The sequence below is a fragment of the Falco biarmicus genome, chromosome 9, assembly GCF_023638135.1.
Source record: "Falco biarmicus isolate bFalBia1 chromosome 9, bFalBia1.pri, whole genome shotgun sequence".
NCBI lineage: Eukaryota > Metazoa > Chordata > Aves > Falconiformes > Falconidae > Falco > Falco biarmicus.
Window position 1 is genome coordinate 28,993,098 of NC_079296.1, and position 18,084 is coordinate 29,011,181.

Genomic DNA, 18,084 nt, shown 5'->3' on the forward strand with positions numbered 1-18,084 from the left:
CTGAAATTCTCTCTTCCCTTCCTCCTAATACAAACATTGGTGTGTTCTTTTTACAAGTGTTTGCCCTTTCCCAGGCCCCCAGGCCTCCACTGTCCTTCAAGAGTTCAGAAGCATCATTACCACCGACTCCAACAGTTCTACCACACTGTAGGGAGTTTTCAGTATGCTCATGGATCCAGACATGCTCAACTGATAAAGGTTTTATTTCCTTTAGCCTGTTCCATCCCAGTTTTCCTATGTGACTTCTATCTTTTCTAATTATAGTCTCAGTTGACTAGCACCGTTAAGAATCACTGAAATCATTACAGGGTTGAGAATGTTCAGACTTGTAGGACAAGATTTAATTGATGCAAGAAGCAACATATAATGATTCAGAGTTTATATACCAAAACCTGAGTTTATGCCTTTTTTGCTCTGCCATTGCACGCACGGTGAGTTTGGCTAGTGCTATCAGGGATGATCCTGCATACAGTAGTGATGATAGTGACTGGGGTACCAGCTTCCTCTGTGGAGGTGTTCATAACAGAAGCTATCTTCTTCAAAGTCAAACCATCCTGGTCTTTTAATCTGACCTTCTGTTTAATTCAACCCCTCATTTAATAATTCCATAATTTTTGATAATGCTTGATCCAGTGAGAAATCTGGAAGATGTATTCTAGGGAAAGTGCAAAAAAAATTGAGGGAAAGAAAAGAATAAAGTGATATGCTGTTTTCTTCTAGTCTTGAAGGAGCTGACAGAACTTATGTTTGGTATCTTCTCCCCCACAGGCTGTATAAATATAAGTGATGCACAAACAGGCAAAATGGGAGTTACTTCTTTATGTGGAAATCAGAATGTTTCATTATTTCCTGTGTGGCTTGAAGTATGCAGAAACAGTGCAACTGGAATGTATAATTTCTGGTAAGTGTTGGCCAAGTAGAAAGAATATTTAGATAAGGTACTGTTGCTTTTGTTCTCTTCCACTAGGACTGAAAAATGTCATTGCTACTTAAGTGTCAGCATCTTGATGCAAAACACAGAGAAGGTGCTTCATACATCAGCACAATAAAGCAGGAAGCAATGCCAGTGCTTTCTAGTTAGAGCAATTTAGAACAGTGTTATATTTTCAGCTCAGTTAGCAAAACTGCACTTAAAAAGGATGATTTTATTGGCACAGGCAAGAATAAAATTCCATCCTGTTATCAGGTTTTTCTACATCCCTGACTGAGGTTTTAGAATAGTTTATGATGCAATCCTCTAGAAGTTCATTCCTTAGTTGAAAGGAACCAGTAAACAAATTCAGCACGGTTTTTATTTGCACCAGAACTGTCATGTAACTATATCTGATATATAAATATCATCTTTATTCTACAAATGAAAAATTAATGGCCAGAAAGCAACCTCATGTCCTAAAGCACTGCATGCCCTTGTTCATTAAAGGATAAATGTATTACAAATTCTTCATTGTCATTACAGTCACAAGAGCTACCTGGAAATTTTCTGAAAGTCTATCACAACCAAGATGAATTTCTGACCAAAAAGAGGGAATACCATTCTAGAGCAGCAATAGCCAAACAGCTCAGGTAAACTTCCATTTCAATGCATATATATCTACTAATAAATAAATTTCCAGCTATCTAAATTGAGCACAGACAACTAAAAGCTCCCACCTTAGAGCAGCCACCAGCCTGACAATTAAAGCTGTTGTTTTCATGCAGGTTATGATTCAAATTCCTGATTAATGACCATCACATCACACAACCTGAATCTTCTTTAGTCCAAATAAGTACACCAAATTTATAGTAACTTTTGGTCACAGGTGAAGATTGCTACTGAGTTACTCCACTTTTCCTTTCCAGAATCCCTTCCCGTGAAATGTTTTTTAACTCACTGAATTCTCAACTTGTTTACAGTTTTGAGGAGTGGTGCTTTGCCTGGAAAAATATTACAGCTGAAGCCTCAACTTACTGAGATTCCCAGACTAATTGCTGCCTAGGTCGTTAAGCCTTATATACAGTAGCAACTTTATATATGGTTTCAGCAAAATACTTATGAAATTCAGTTAAAGATAAGCATGCCTATCAGTAATTTTCAGACTTAGCTCAAATATTTTGTATTATTTAGATATTGTCGTAGCTGACAATATTTTAACAAGCAAGTATAGTTCACAGGAATGTTAAATTCCTATCACAAGCAAAAACCTCACCATTTTCAAGTTTTTCCCTCTAAAAATGGTCTACCTTGTCATCCTGTGACAAACTTCAAGCAAACTATAAACTTAAACTAAAAAGAAAACTTCAAACAAACTATAACAAACAAACTTCAAACACTGTAACAGAAAATATTGGACAGGATTCTGAAGAACTTAAACTCCTCTTTTCTAGGAGCATCAGCAAGTATAATGGCTTCTAACTAATATATATTTATAATTTTTTAGTTGTCATAATCTCTTTCTTTGTCTAAATGAGACTGCACGATAGACTGAAAGACTACTGCTGTCAGCTGATGAATGTACACTGGCAAATCACTTTACGCATTCCTTTCCCATGGTTCGACATAATCCAAGCCAAGATATGCAAAGATTTCTTCCTCACTTCCAGCTTTGAGAAAGATCCTCTGTGAAAAAAAATAATAAAAAAGGAAGTCAATAAGGGTCTTAGAAGGAAATTTCAATTGATGGTTTTTTTCTGTTTAAAGGAGTTAATTTTTGACAGTTCTACCCATTGTATCCTCTACAGAATACACTGTCTTTATCAGTGTGCTGACTTTGAAATGCGAAAGCGAGTTAAAAAGTAATTCTAATGCTGCTTGATGCTTTCAGTTCTAATGACTAGTTTACAACTCTGTTTTGATTTACTTTTTCAAGACTGTGCACAAGTATTAGGACTAGTACTCTAATAAAAACTACATTTCTTTTCCATGAGGGTCAATAACTTGACTTTCTTCATAAAATCATCAACGATTGTTAAATTAATAATGTTCTCTATAAATGCATTCAAGCTGATTCAATGGTTACACTAATTATGTATAGCCAAGTTTTAAAAGCATCAATGCTTTCCAAATTTCTAATACTCACAGAAGGCTTATCTGAAAAGACAAAAGATTCCATCTGGAAAAGCAAGCTGAAAACGAGGGATCAACAATTGAAACTTTTTTTTTTTTTTTACACTTACACTCCTAATGAATGTTTTACAGTACAAACCAGTTTTGTTTTTTCATATCTGCACTTCTGATAATACAGGATAATATTCTTGCACAGGAACCACCCACAAGCCTACCTCCCCTAAGATGACTGATACAGTAAAGTACATAGCCTTATGCATTCCTTTCATCACTGAAGTACAATATTAGTTAAAAAAGCTGCTAAGGTACATGAATATTAAAACAGTGAAACCTCACCATTTAAAGGAGTTTGGAAGCAAGAAAGAACTCATTTCTATTGAAAAAGAATACTTAATATTTCAGCAATTCCTGAATCATTTGAAGTTAAGTCTCAATCAGCTTTCAGCTCTGAACTCCCGTTATCTCGAACTCCAGTATCATGAAAACTTATGTTATGGGTTAAGGTTTCATAATCTTGTAGATTTACTTTCTAATATGGAGGAGGAGATGCTGCCTAGAGAACTACCCACTGATAAATTCCACTGAGTCAGGAAAATCTCTGACTGTCGTAAAGTTTAAGAACATTTGTGCTAGCACATCTGCTAGCTCAGCTGCTGAGCAGAGCCTCCAGGAGGGCTCTGCTGCCCAGCACACCCCTGGCAATGGGTCAGGAGCTCCAGCCCATAACTAGATCAGAGCAGGTCCATGGTATAGTGAAACAACTTCTGGAACCAGAGATTCACAATTTTTCCTTCTTTTTCCTCTGTGTTCTTTCCCTCTTGGTCTCCTTCACTTCCTGATCTGGATGGTGCTTCCCTGTCTCTTACTCCCATTGAGATAACACAGTTCAAGGGACTCTGATAGCAGCAGGTAGGCAGATTATTGGAACAGGTAGATCCTGCTTCTGGTTACCGACACGTCACTGTTTCTCCTTTCAACTCCCCTGTTACTTATGAGTCAGGAGAGAAATTCGTCAACACTGGTAGGAGAGACTTGAGAATGCAGTTTGACGAAGCAGTACGGCGCCAGAGCATGTGGAGGCTACATAACGCTGTCTAAGCTGCTGCAAGAACAGAAGGAAAGCAGAAAGAACAATGAGCCAGAAAGAACAAGCAAAACTGCTGAGCCCAGGGCAGCCTCATGCTGCCTATGAAATATGCTTGTGCATCATCAGTAAAATTCACCTCATCAGCTGGTACCCACTGGCTTATTTGTTATTCTCCATCAGTCCCATTCTTTCCAGTGCTTGATCCGTATCTCAGACCTGTCAGGAGCTACAGGTTTGCCAGGGCATAGCAAAGAATTGAACTCCTAAAGTGAAGTGTAACACTAATTGTCAGCTAGACTCAAATTTTATTGTTTTGAAACTTGTTTCAGAATCTTGTTTCCGAATCTTGTTTCCATTTCATTATAGGGGTATTTGACATTTGAAGTTCTAAGTCCAACTCTACAGAAAAGACCCATCTTCCATTAACACTGTTCAGTTCCAACAGCCAGAGTGGCCAAGCTGGCAGCTTTCCTAGCAGCTATTTTCCAGTGCCACAAAGTAGAATGAAAGCTGTTTAATCGTGCTAGAAAGGTTATGAAGACCAAGTTAGATGGTAGAGGTTAGATACTCCTGACTGAACAGAGACGAGGCCATCAGTGTTCCCTTGAGCTTGGGGAAGACAGAAAGGACAGAATATGAGGTTCCAATCCAGAGTTCTCAACCAGCAAAGTAGGTATTTAAGAGTAGCTCTGGCTGATATATTCTTGAAACCATCCAAAGTTACTAAGTCATTTATCTTTCTTAGCAAATTATTGTTATACAGTGAGGTAATATGGAACATTTTCAATATTTTTTGGGGAGACAGTTCATATTTAATTAGACAAAAACAATCTCAATAGGCAAATAATTAGAGTAAATTGTAATTATGGCAATGTGAAGTGATGTATTCTGTGTTATTAATAAAAATATATTATAAAATCAGAAAATAACTTCTAAAATTGTATCTGTTTCTGTAACATATGTATCAATATGTACAGTGCAGTCTTCACAAATAGTGCCTTGCCATGCTCAGAAGCTAGTTGCTTATCATATTAACTTTTTGGCATTCATATTCCCCAGATCTGTATTTGCAGAACTGTCGTGTATCAATTGCACTTTACCCAAACCAAACCCATTGAAACAGCCTTTCATACTGAGAACAGCAGATATATTAACTCTACTGTAAAGGCATTGAATTCACACAGTGATATATTCCATATGGATCAGAGTACTAGAGTGCACAGTAAAAGTTCCTAACAAGGTATATGGAGTTTTTTCACCTTCCCACAATGAATTCCACTTGTATAAGATAATTTTCATATTCAAACACACCGTATCAGAAATTTAAGGGAATAATTTGGCCCATAGCTTCAGAGACTTTTTTTTTTTTTTTTAAATCAAATCAGGACAAACATTGTATGCCTTTTTGCTTTGACTCCTGTAGTGTAAAAAGTCACCAGTTTTCTAAAGTATTCTATCTTCCACCATGAAGTTCTCAGCATATGAATATTTAGACTCTGGGACAGTGCCCAAGACAACTACAGAGCATTGCTGGAGCATGAAAAGCTGAGAACAATCACATATCCTTAATGAACTGACAGTTCAAAGTTGTGTCTGCAATAGCAAAGACTGCTTATAAAACACAGACAATAACGTTCCTTTTTCCTTGGAAATTTAAAAGTCAGATTCTGGAATAAAAAGAACCTACAAAAACACTGACCAGAGGAAAACAGGTCCTTTTTCATACAGACAAGAGTGGTAAAAAATGGTAGAAAACAAGATATTGAACAGAATAAAGGAAAATTAAAAGCGACATTGACAACTGCCCATCGGGTAACAATACTGGGGATATTTTGTTCTCACAGTATGTCCTGGGAGGACAGACTTTTAGGGATGTTTTGGGGTTTTTTTTCTTTTTATTATTATTAAGAACAAGAGAGGGAAATCCATACCCACACATTACTGCACAAAAGTAAAACAAGAAGAAAGATCTTATACTTGTAGACAGATTTTAAAGTTACTCTTCAATAGAAGCTCTTCATATCTCTGGGACCCCAAATTGCATCCCATTTCTTTTGTTCTGTCACTTTATGTTTTTCTGCAAGCAAAACTCATTTCATTTGCTTGACAGGGAAAATTTCTAATACAAAGTATCTGATGCTGAATACCATTCTCAGTAGCTACAAGCCATGTTTCTAAATGAATCTCTAGCTGATATCTGCCAACTGCTTTAGCGATGTGTTATTAATGTTAATCAGAACCTATGATTTCTCTTCTTTGTCAGTCTATGCAGGGCTTATACAGTGATGCAAATTTGATTATTGCATTCACTACTGTTCTTTCTTCCTTTTTTCTTCTCTTTTTGCTCAAGTAATGAACTGCTTGCCTAGTTGTGATTTTTTTTTCAGCTTCTTACTAATATTCAGCTGATCCAAGACATGTCCAATCAACATCAATCAAACTTACAAAAAACAATGCTCTGGAGCAGCTGGTATCACTCTGCTCTTATCCCGTTTAATCAATTCTGTTATTTCAATGGATGTAAATATTACATTTGTGGTTGCAAACATGACCATTAACTACACCTAATGTAGAACAGCTGCCATCCAAATGTTTTCTTATGTGAACTGCTACCTCTTATTTTTCATTTTGGCATTAATGATCAATAATACTTTTGATGAAAGAGAAGCAGAGAGTGAAGGCACGGAGCTAGCACTGCTTGATGATATCCTAACCAGCACTGCCAAAGTTCAAACAGATGTTATGCTACTATTGTCACTTGGTTTCATCTCACATTTTAATATGACAAAGCAGCAGAACAAAACCATTACTCAATAAAATGGAATTCTAGTTTTAGTCACATAAATATATTTATATTGGCAGCACTGGCCAACAGCACATGGTTGTTTTGGAGGGCAAATACTGATTTTACTGATTTTGTATATACATCATTTAAATAATTGGGAAAAGTTGCCTTCACAGGAAAGTACCTCAGACCCCTTTTTCTCTCCCATTTTTGGAGTACCTTCACGTGTCTCTTTAACCTACTTCTTGAGTAGTTCAACATAAGTAGGTTTAACCTGTGCATAAAGGTAGAAAACCTTAAAATATGGTTAGAAATTTGTCCAGTAAAGATGTAGGAGAAAAGACCCCAACAAATCAGAGATTACTAGAAATTACTGTGCACAAATTCTTGATTTTCATAACACAAAGGATCTGGCTATTATATGAAAATTTAGGCTACTGGATATGCACTGTTCATGTATTAAGCAACCTGTACTTTCAGTGAGCCTAGATAAATTCTTTAGGCTGTTGAAATTATACTGCTCAGACACCCAACCCACACTTGCCTCTACTGTGGCCATCCATCTTCCTTTCCAGTGTTTGGCCAGGAAGGAAAAATACTGCAGTGACAGCAACCTCCTGACACTGCACTCAGCAAAACAATACATTGCCGCGGTTGCTCACTCAGGACTCACAGAAGCTGTTGCTCTGCCCGCAACTGTTCTGCCAGCTTTGTGTACACAAAGTTCCTGAAACCAAGTCTACTCATGCTCTCCATCAATATTAACTCAGCCTCCTTGAAAAGCACACATTTAATCAGATTGGAAGTAGACTGATATTACCAAATAGCTTGGTTGCAAAATACCGACTTGAATACTCTGTTATGACTGAGTAACGCTGTAAATAACTCTCAGCCTGTCACCATGGCATTTCACTACTATTTTCCCCATCTCAAGATGAACTTAGGAAGTTAGTTTGAATACAAGTACCTTAAAAATGAAAGCCAGTAGGTCCAGATAGTCAGTATCATTGATGAAATGGGATTTAATGTTTCTGAACCAGCAGAATCTGCCAGAGTGAAGTACCCAGATTTTTATGTGCAATCTACTGTTGTGAAGATGAGACACATGGTGGAAAATTGATTCATTTCTTTCTTTATATTTTTATCATCCTTGGTATTAGCTGAGAGACTAGAATTAACTATGAAGTTCCCCAGTTGATTACTGGCCCAACTCTGCTTTATACATTATTTGAGCATTTACTCTTGAATAAGTCATAGCTAAATCATGTCCTTTCAAAGACCAAAGAATTTCCTTCCATGTCTCATTTTTCCTACTCTTTTCATAGTGCTGACTTTTATTTGCTCTACAGCTGTAATTCAGAAATAATGCAGTTATACTCTAGTGGATTTCATTATCCTTTGGAAAACTATGACATTGTGTAGGAGGCACACCCCCTCCTTCTGCAAAAGACCCTGAAGGGCCATAGTCATTAAGGTCTGTCTGGACTCCTGGCATACTGTTTCATCAAATAAATGGGGGCAGTGGCAGGGGGAGGGAGGACAGGACACAGAATATTGCCAACAGTATCTTGTTAACAAATTACAAAACTGTTAGATACCACTTTGCTTCTAGAGAAGTATCTGGGAATGTCACTAACATATACATTTATTCTAAGCTTTTCTTTGTATCCTAATTATGTTGCATGCTTTAAAATAGCAAACTCTTACATAGCATATTTAGGGATTTTCTCATTTAATTTTTGTATTCTTTCACAAATTTTTATATTTTGTTTCACATGTGACATCTATGCACACCAGTTAAATTACCTTAACATTTGTTTTCCTTTAAAAGAATATTAAAATGGTGATATAATGACAATATGATCATATCTAACTTTGTACTATTTCCAGTATACTGAATAATAAATACCAAACAATCTAAACCCCCATCACTTTACGTGTCTGGAATTATTACAGTGGCAGTAAGCACAACAATGATAAATCAACAGAAAAGAAGAGAACAAACTGTCATTTGCAAACCTGGAACTTAACTGTTCATTGTGCTTGGACAGAGTCCATTCTAGAAATAAAGTTTGTGGGTAAAGTCAATTGTAGATGAATGGTGGTAACAACAGGACTTGCTCAATCAACCATAGTAAAAGACATCAAAATGCACCTTAAATTTATCTTACACATGTGTTTGTCACTTCAGTGACATCTTCACAGTCATCACTTATGCCAAGCCAATTAAAGATTTTTAATTAAAGATATTTGGGACTAATGCAGAGATGATGCTACTTACACTGCTTGCAATAGACGTGAAAGCACTCCTTTAGAGATGAAAGGCCACTGCACTGAGTGAAGCAGTGCACCATAACACCAAAGACCTACACTTGACAGAGTATACTACAATGGCTTATTAGATTAAAAGTGCAGAACTGTTAAACTGCCCACACTCCCTTTTTGTCTGATCCCATTTGCTCAAATAGCATTTGTACCCTGCAAAAAAAATATATTAATAACTGTTAATTAGATGAATTTTATTGATGAAATGAGCTTACAGAAAGAATTGTGAAGGCAGAAACGTAAGTAATCCATCAAATAGCAAGTACTTTCCACACAATTAGCAGTAGGAATGTTCATGTATGTTTACTTGACCTGAGTGTTACCCTATCTGTTCTCTGCCTCTGGGCTGGTTTTGCTAGAACAAGTGTTAATTCACCACCACTGCACGCGGGTCACACTAGCAATGCAGAGACTTTTAGGAAGATGCTACTTTTAAACAGCCATTTATAATGTATACCTTACAATGTAGGCAAGTATGTATTTCATTATATTCCTGCACATCATGCTGAAGGTATTCAACTAATACAGGAATCTTGATTGTTGCATCGAAAATGTCTGCACAATCATATCTCCACAAAATAATACACTCAAGTCTTATTGTTGTCACATTTCCTGCAATTCTTAGATTGACTGCAGCTATCTTCTGTACTTGATGTTCATATTTTATTGAGTTCAGAGCATGGTTCTGACACTAAATGGGTATAGCATTAAATTATTTCTCATCTGTGAAAATGTTAGAAATAACATTAGAAATAAAACAAACAAGATGGAATAGGTGCAAACAACCTATCAATTTTATGGTAGAATTTCTACAAATGCTAAAACCACCACTGGTGAATTTTTTTTTAAAAAGGTAGCTGTAGTACATATATTTTTTTCTTGATAAATGATTATTAAATGTAATATGTGGCAATAGCCCCAAGCAGCTTCCTCTAACTCACAAAATACTGAGGAGAAAAGAAATAAACAGACATTTGAAAGCTTGAACTAGTAATATTTTCCTTTACTGTATGATCAGAATTGCAAGAAAAAGAGTTTTGGGGTTTGCACTATAAAATTCTTTAAAAACAGAAATGAGATCTGCCTAAAAAGTAAGAAAAAAAGAAGGAACAAAGAGGCCAGAAAGCATACATGCTATCTTAGCTGTTAAAATTTTTCAAAACCATCATTACATTGGAATAGCATGCATCTTTCTGGCTCAGTTGAAGAAATTCATATGATTCACTAATCCAGTTCTGTTGCATGGTTTTATCAACTGGAAGTTAAAAGTCCTTAGGCACACACCTAATGGTTTACACCAATATTTACTACCTATTTTCAAGAGTTAAATGTTACTGTGACTTACATTACACAAATTCAGTAAGGCAAGAAAAGTAAGTTTCTACTGCAGAATCAAAGACAGTATGATGCTACAGACTTTTTCATTTGACTGCAGAGAGCTGCATGGATTTCTGATGAACCTTAGCAAACGAGCCTTATGAAATCACACAATTTCACTGCTGCTTTTCACTTGGGAAGCCTGCTCTGCCTCACTAGCCTGAATATCTCCATTAGCTCACAACCAAAACAACTTGAAAACACTGAGGTCACAGAAAAATCAACCTCTGCCAAGGAAAGCATATTTTTCAAACAAAAAGTCGAGTTGCAAGGCCAGCCACTGCATGCACTGAATGTAGATGTCCAAGAATTCTTGGATGTGACATGTAGAAGGACCACTGTCAAAGAAACTGAGTCAGGAAAGCCCAAGAGAAGACAGGACAGAGAGGGAGAACATATGTTCTGTTTCAGCAATGCACTTAAATCTTCTCTCAGAAAGGTCACTTGGAAGAGAGGTAATCAGATTAGGCAGACTGATTGATGAAAAATTATCCAAATTCACTCCATGGCACAACTAGTTGGATGTTCTATTTATTGACAATTAAGTTTTTTCAAGCCCCAGCATAAACACCTTGAGTTGATTATATTCTTGATCCCCATCAAATTCAATTTGGTTTATACTGGAATGATAAATATGGAGATGCTAGTAACATCTAAAAATAAGTAAAAAATAGAGGAGTGAAGGACAAAAGGAAAGATACCAGTAACAAACTATCAAAAGACAAAAAAAGAAGATGGAGGAGAGTGTTACTAAATGAATGACTTAGCCTCTAATGGTACCTCCTATGCTAACCCTTCTTACAATATTGAAATTGCTGATGAGCTGCTGCAGTTCAGCACTTTCATAAGGAGAAGGAGTGCAACACGTACAACAACTCAGGGAGGTAAAACTGAAGAAAAGAGTAAAAAGACATTTTCACTGGAATTTTAGGTCAGACATTTCTGAATCATTGTTTGGGTTTTTTTTTTTTACTTAGATGTAAATTCAGACTAAAACTTCTATTAAAATGAGTCAGATCATTTTACTCCAACCAAAATTTACAGAGCTACACAAATTTAGTCCAGCCACCAGCCAGCCAAAAATCAAGAATATAAAGGTGCCTAGCATACAAAGTAATGGAAAGAGAAGGTGGGGAAAAAACAATAGTCTAGATAAACTTCTTTGGGTCTTAAGAAAGCCCTGCAGTAGACTGAATAGAAAACATCAACCTGAGTTTTTTTATCTTCATGGATTTCTGAGAGTGGGTTTCTGAGAGGAAGGTGCAGGATGTGCCTGCAAAGTGACTCAGCAAAAATAGCAGCAGCAAAGGAGGATGAGGAAGGATGTTGCAAACTTAAAGTGTTTCAATCAATTCCTGTTGAAAACTTGTTTACTTACAAAAAGATATTTCCACCTTCCCCATTATCAAAAGCAATCACCTTCTGGAGTGAGTTCTTGCAGACCGAGAAGTGCATTAACTTGGTCAGCTAATACCTCTGAAAGGTATAAGCCACAAGATTTGAAGAAACCTATGACAAGATCCATGACAATTCTATATAGCAGCAGAAGGGAACAGATTTCAAAGAAAAGAAACATTTTGCTGAGATTATTACAATTTGCTTGTGTCTATATCTGATTTTACTAACCTAAAGATTAGTATGATTTATAATAATACAAGACATGTGAGTGAAAGCTAGCCTCTCTCAAGCATATTTCTTTAAAATCTTTCCAAAATACCTAGCTTCATATTACTGTCTACCCTTACCATGCAGAATTTAAGTCATTGAGTATCAGCCTAACCAAGACAGCAAGCTGTGATTTTATTTTTAATGCTACATGTCCAAGAGGAATACACATGGTAGCATATAGAGATTTTTACTAAAATAACTAACAGGAGCCCAGTGCTGCCACCGACATTTAAAAATTATTGACGTCAGTAGCAGAATTCAGTGGTAGCAGTGTTTACCTACCCGGACTATGATTCAATTTACTTTCAACAGCTGGATGTGTGCCTTCTCAGTCCACCTATTTATGGCCACTGATCAACAGATGCAGCCTCTGCACCAGGATTTCCACCTGTAGTTAGGCTTGCCATGCTCTGTGCCGCAGCCTGCCTTCAGCATTGCAGCCAGCTCCACTCCCTCTTCGTTGACTTGTAACGACAAGCTGAAAGCACACCTCACAAACACTGACCAGGAAGCCAGCTATTTTCTCTTCCTTCTCTATGCTAGTTAACTTTACAAGAATTAATGTTGCACATCTTTGGTGGAAAACACAGGTCTGCTCAGGGCTTCTGTGTAGCAAATAGCTTTGCAATTTTACACCAGTTACAGACCCAGGATTATGTAAAGCAACTGTAGAGAAAGCGGTATGGAAGATCCATACATTCCTGTGGTACCCTGAGAGATATGAAATTGAGTGCCTTCAATCTCCAATGGAAGTACAGGAATACAATGTAACATCAGTCTATAAAATGGTAGCTACTTCTTGGAAATCATTAGCTGACTCATTAGGGTAGACAAAGTGCTAACAAGAATCACCGTAATCAGTAACTTTCACAGCAAGCTAAAGATTTTATGGAGAGGGAGGGGAGGGAATAGAAAAAAGAAAAAAAAAAAAAAAAAAAAAAGAAAAGGAAAAAAAAAAGTCTAAGCAAAGCAATTTCCAGATACAAAAGTATACAATCCTGTCATTATATAAGACGTTTCGAATCATTGTATTCAGTGATTATCCTGTGTAGTATGGACACTGTCGGAAAGTAACAAGGAAAAATGAAACCTCTCCATGGTCCTGACACTGATACTGCCCGCCAGCCCGAGAGGGTCAGCTCACTCCATCACTCGTCAGCCGGACAGCATTCTCAGAGTAAGACACTGGGACTGTGTAGTAATTGCACATTAGTAGATATTACTCTGAGTACTATTTATCTTCATTATGGTCAAAGCATCTTTTTTACATTTTGTGGATTGCTATAATACCTGAGCATCTATCTTCTACTACTTTCCTAAACAATGTAACTAACAACTTCCAAGTATTCCTCCTTGCTTCTTTTTCCCAACCTTTTCTTGTTTGTTCTTTTGGAAAGGTTTTTCTTTTAAGACTGGGTGTCGGTGATTTTTGCTTTGCTTGTAATTAGACACTTTGCTGAATATTTATGCTATGTTTATGAATTAGACTATCAACAGTACAAACAATTTCATGATAATTATAGAACAGAAATGCTGAAGTACTAATTGTGTTAGAAATGTGAAGTATTTCAACCAGTTCATTAACAATATTCTACAGCACTGTGTAGACACTGTTGCATTTTCTCTTTGATGGTGTATCATAAACATTTTCAGTAGCGAATAACCTGAAGTTCCTCTGACATTCTATTATCTCCAAATATAAATTTCATGTTTAACTTGTATTTTCTGTAGTAATATTCACATCACTGTGCCTACTTTAAAATAAAAACTAATCTGTTCCTAATCCAGCTACAAATAAGATGATAAATAACTCAGGAAAAAAAATGACTCTTTCAAATGACATTATAACAACCCATGATTAAGAAACAAAGTATCGCAAGCATTACCCATTGATTCAACACCCACAGGCAAAATCATGTGTAATGGTATTGATGCAAAGCAGTGCAGTGGAATTTATTCTAATAATTCTGGGCATGAATAATTTTTGAAGGTAATAGAAACCAGAATCCTAAATTCTCATTTCTTTTTACCACTGGACATTTCCTGTGCTCTTAATCAGAAATATCATACTTGAATGTTTCTCTAGCAACTATTCTCTAACTCTAGTTGTAGGTTTACTCATATTAAATTTCTGAACAATAAAAAGTAGATTCATTGAGTAAAATAGAATAATCAGTCTAATATTAAGATATTCCAGGCACTTGTCTCATCAACTATTTCATAACATAGAGTAACAAAATATCTTCATGCTTGCTATGTGCAGCTAACCTAGCTTTGATGAAGGAGAAAGAAATAGACCAGTGCTGAAGAGGTAATACTTTGAAAAATAAAATATTAAAGAACATTAATATTATCTGTTGACTTAACTGAATAAGCACTTTTTAATTTCCTAAAATTTAGTTTGTGAACAAACCCATGCTTTGCATAAAATGGAACTATTCTTTGTTTAAAATGACAGTTCTGTGGTTACTTTATTGCAAAACACTACAGAGTTATTTATCCAATCTCCAATTACAATTGTAATAATTAAAATCATTCCACAATAAAAATTATAATACATTACCATCCAGACTACAAGAATATATTTTCAGTTTGGGGCACTCAAAATGAAGACAAACTTGGACCTTCCTATCTCACAACCCAGGCAAACATTTTAATACAGTAAAAAGCACATTGTTGTAAACAAAACTAGAACAAAAACTTATTACGCCCTGCAGTTCTCTGACAATCTATGACCTATCACAAAGTCCTTAAAAATGTTAACAGGGATTATCTCCTCTTGCACTTTAGCTATACTTCTCTTTTGCTTTAAGTCTGTGCTATTTACAGGAGCTTTAGCTTGTCAAATAGTTAAGTTGGCTTATTGTATATTTCTTTATAAAGCTAGATATGAATGAATGAAACAAGAAAAATGCAGAATCCCAGATTTTAGGAAACACAGTTGAGTGTAATTCATATAGGATTATTATAAACAAACCACTTCAAAAGAACATTATTGAGATTGCAAAATCAAAGACCTGCAATTTAAGACATCCCAGAAGGTGGTTGATCATATTTTCACTTTAATTCAGTTTTCGTATGCATATGCACAGAGACTTCTTTTTCTTCAAAGAAATACTGCTTCCCTCAACTCCTGTAATGTGCTTAGGCTCTTTCACTCGGCAGGAAATACACTGTGCCACAGGGCTAACAAGTATTTGCTGACAGCACTGAAAACAATCTTGGGTTGCAGGCCAGTGTAGGGACCAACCAGTCTTAGCAAGCTGAGCTTTTGCAGTCTGCATCTGTGCCAGCTCCCTCCCTTCCCAGTGCCCTGTACTAAGTTGTGGCCTTGACTTCCCCCCTTCAGATTTCTAGTGTAAATCCAGGCTCCACTCACGCCATATCCAGAGTAAAGTGACATAAGCATGGTTTACTCAGATATTTGGAGCAATTGAAAGTTTACTGATTTCTTGCTGCCAGCTTAAAGCAGTAGCCTGATGAATTTATTTTTTTAGTCCACTCATATCTCTCCCCAGTCATACCTTTTTTGTGCCCCTTTTCAGCTCAGTCTCTTCAACCAACCCAGATCCTTTTTTTTTCCACAATGCAGCTGCTAATCAAATACCCTTTCCATTCCCCATCGCTTTGTCCAACCACTGTGTGCTTCCTTATCAAGTCCGTACAACCACCATAAACTTCCCACTCCATAAGCCATTTCCTCTCTGGACCTTGGCTCCTTCCTTTTCCATCTTTCTTTCTACCTTGTTTTTTCTCAATCAATTTATTTTTAATTTTATCATGAAGACTATGTTACCTACCCGGTATTCAATAACTTACCCAGGCATACCAACTGAATAATTGAATTAAAACACTTGAAAATGGTTGGCTCTGTAGTGCCCTAGAAATTAAAATGAATAAAAGAGTATATTGAAAATATTCTGGATCTGTACCTACTTATACATTTTCAGGGCTCTCTCATTAGCAATACAGGTTTCACTGAACTGTTCAGAAAACACACTGAGCAAAGGAAACAACAATTAGGTACATCTATCCTTGTAAGAGATGTACAGCTTGCTGTTACAAAGGGATCAAATTTAGCTAAATATATACATGAATTACATGCAGACTTTGTAAAAATGAACAATCATATGCTATATATGTGAAACATTTAAACTGCTGAGAGAACACAGTGGAGAAGTACACTTTGGAAGAAAACGCATTATTATTTTTTAATTTACTAAGAAGTAAGAAAAGTAGATTATTTTAATTCTTATTTTTTAAAAACAGACCAGGTGCAAAAAGAACAAATCCCCCAAATCACATATGCAATTTCCACTTTCCTGAGAGAGTGAGAGTAGAATTGGAACATAAATGAAAGTATGTGCATCTGTTTACAATGACCCAGTGTTTAATTGTAGCAATGGTTGTGTGAACAACTGATCACATTGGAAATCAATAGTATAAATTCTGGATCTTTATGTTTACTTTAGCTTTAATCCAGTCATTATTGCAGACATCTAAAGCAAACTCTGCAGCTGCAGCATGTTTAATTCATCAAGATGCTCTCAAGGCTGTCTCACTGTTATAACTTCATAATTTTAGAGCAGCATCTGCCAAAATAAGACCATAACATCCAGTTTTTAAAGAATCATAAAAAAAATGTCTCTTTCACTGTGCAAGTAAACTTCTGCAAACACCTTTTTGCAGCAAAAGGTACTGTGGAATAAGTGTTCTCAGATGACATAAAACAATGGATTTTGAGACTGTAACTATTGAATACACCGTTAAATATGTGTGAATATTACATATCTTTGTGTAACAAAATGAGGGCACAGAATCATAGCCAGTTCTTCCGAGTGATACATGTTTTTGAGAAATAACATATTGGGTAGTAACAGAAAACTGTCAATGCTTGGAAAACAAAGCTGACTTTTTATTAGGAGACCTGTTTACAAAGCTCTGGGAAGTGCAAGTAACAACCCAGCCACCTGCAGTCAGTCCGGACTCCCCGGAGCTGTTTCCATCCTCTCAGCCAAGTCACCACACAAACACTTTTCCCACCACGGTGGTCACTGTCAGGTAAGACTTCAAAATAAAAGTTACTGGCTTGTTCCTGTAAAAGTAGTGGCATGCCAGAGAAAAATCCGAGCATCAGGAGGGAGGGTAGAAGTTCAGGCATGCTGCCAGACATGACTGGATGGGCTGCCTGCTGCAAACATTGTGGCTGTCTGTGAAGCAACTACTTGGGCAAAAGACAGGCAATAGCAGAACTCCACATACTTACAGACACTCTGAAGGCAACTCATCAGAGCACTACAGTCGTTTAATAGTCATTGACTTGGGCTGCAATCACGCCTTCATTTGACTTTAAAGATACATGCAAAGAGAGAGGGCAAACCCTGCCTGAAAAGTCAGTGAAGGTTTTTCCCAAATAGGAACGCATTCTGCCATAAAGTGATTAAAGACTGCAATACTGATGAAGGCTAGTGCATGCATGTGTCTTCACAGTGTTGAAGAAACCCAAGGACGAATTTTCTCTTTCATGATTACAGTGGTTTCACAAGGAAAATTAAACGCTTTCTTAAGAAAAAGTTGGGAGCATAGGGGTTTGCTATTTTCAGTGTAACTGCACAGCACAATGTTTTGCAAAGCTGGGTCCCATTATGAAGTCTTCTGAGCATTTTGCAAATTTACTATTCAGAGCAGTTATATAAACCACCTCTCATTATTCAATAACTAAATAACATTTAATGCCATTCAAATTCACACAATGGTTTTTAAATGCAAAATTGTCATCAATCACCAGTCTTCTGCATA

The 18,084-nt window shown here is 36.5% G+C and overlaps 1 protein-coding gene across 2 annotated transcripts in view; it reads right to left on the reverse strand.

Annotated features, from left to right (window-relative positions):
• Positions 1–1,278: 1,278 nt before the first annotated feature.
• The window catches only part of DNTT (DNA nucleotidylexotransferase), a 158,264-nt gene continuing 141,458 nt past the window's right edge, over positions 1,279–18,084 (reverse strand). For both annotated transcript variants that reach the window (XM_056352713.1, XM_056352711.1), the window contains one exon: positions 1,279–2,596. In XM_056352713.1, coding sequence (XP_056208688.1) covers positions 2,510–2,596 — 87 coding nt within the window. In that variant the 3' untranslated portion in view covers positions 1,279–2,509. The remainder of the gene's footprint in view (positions 2,597–18,084) is intronic.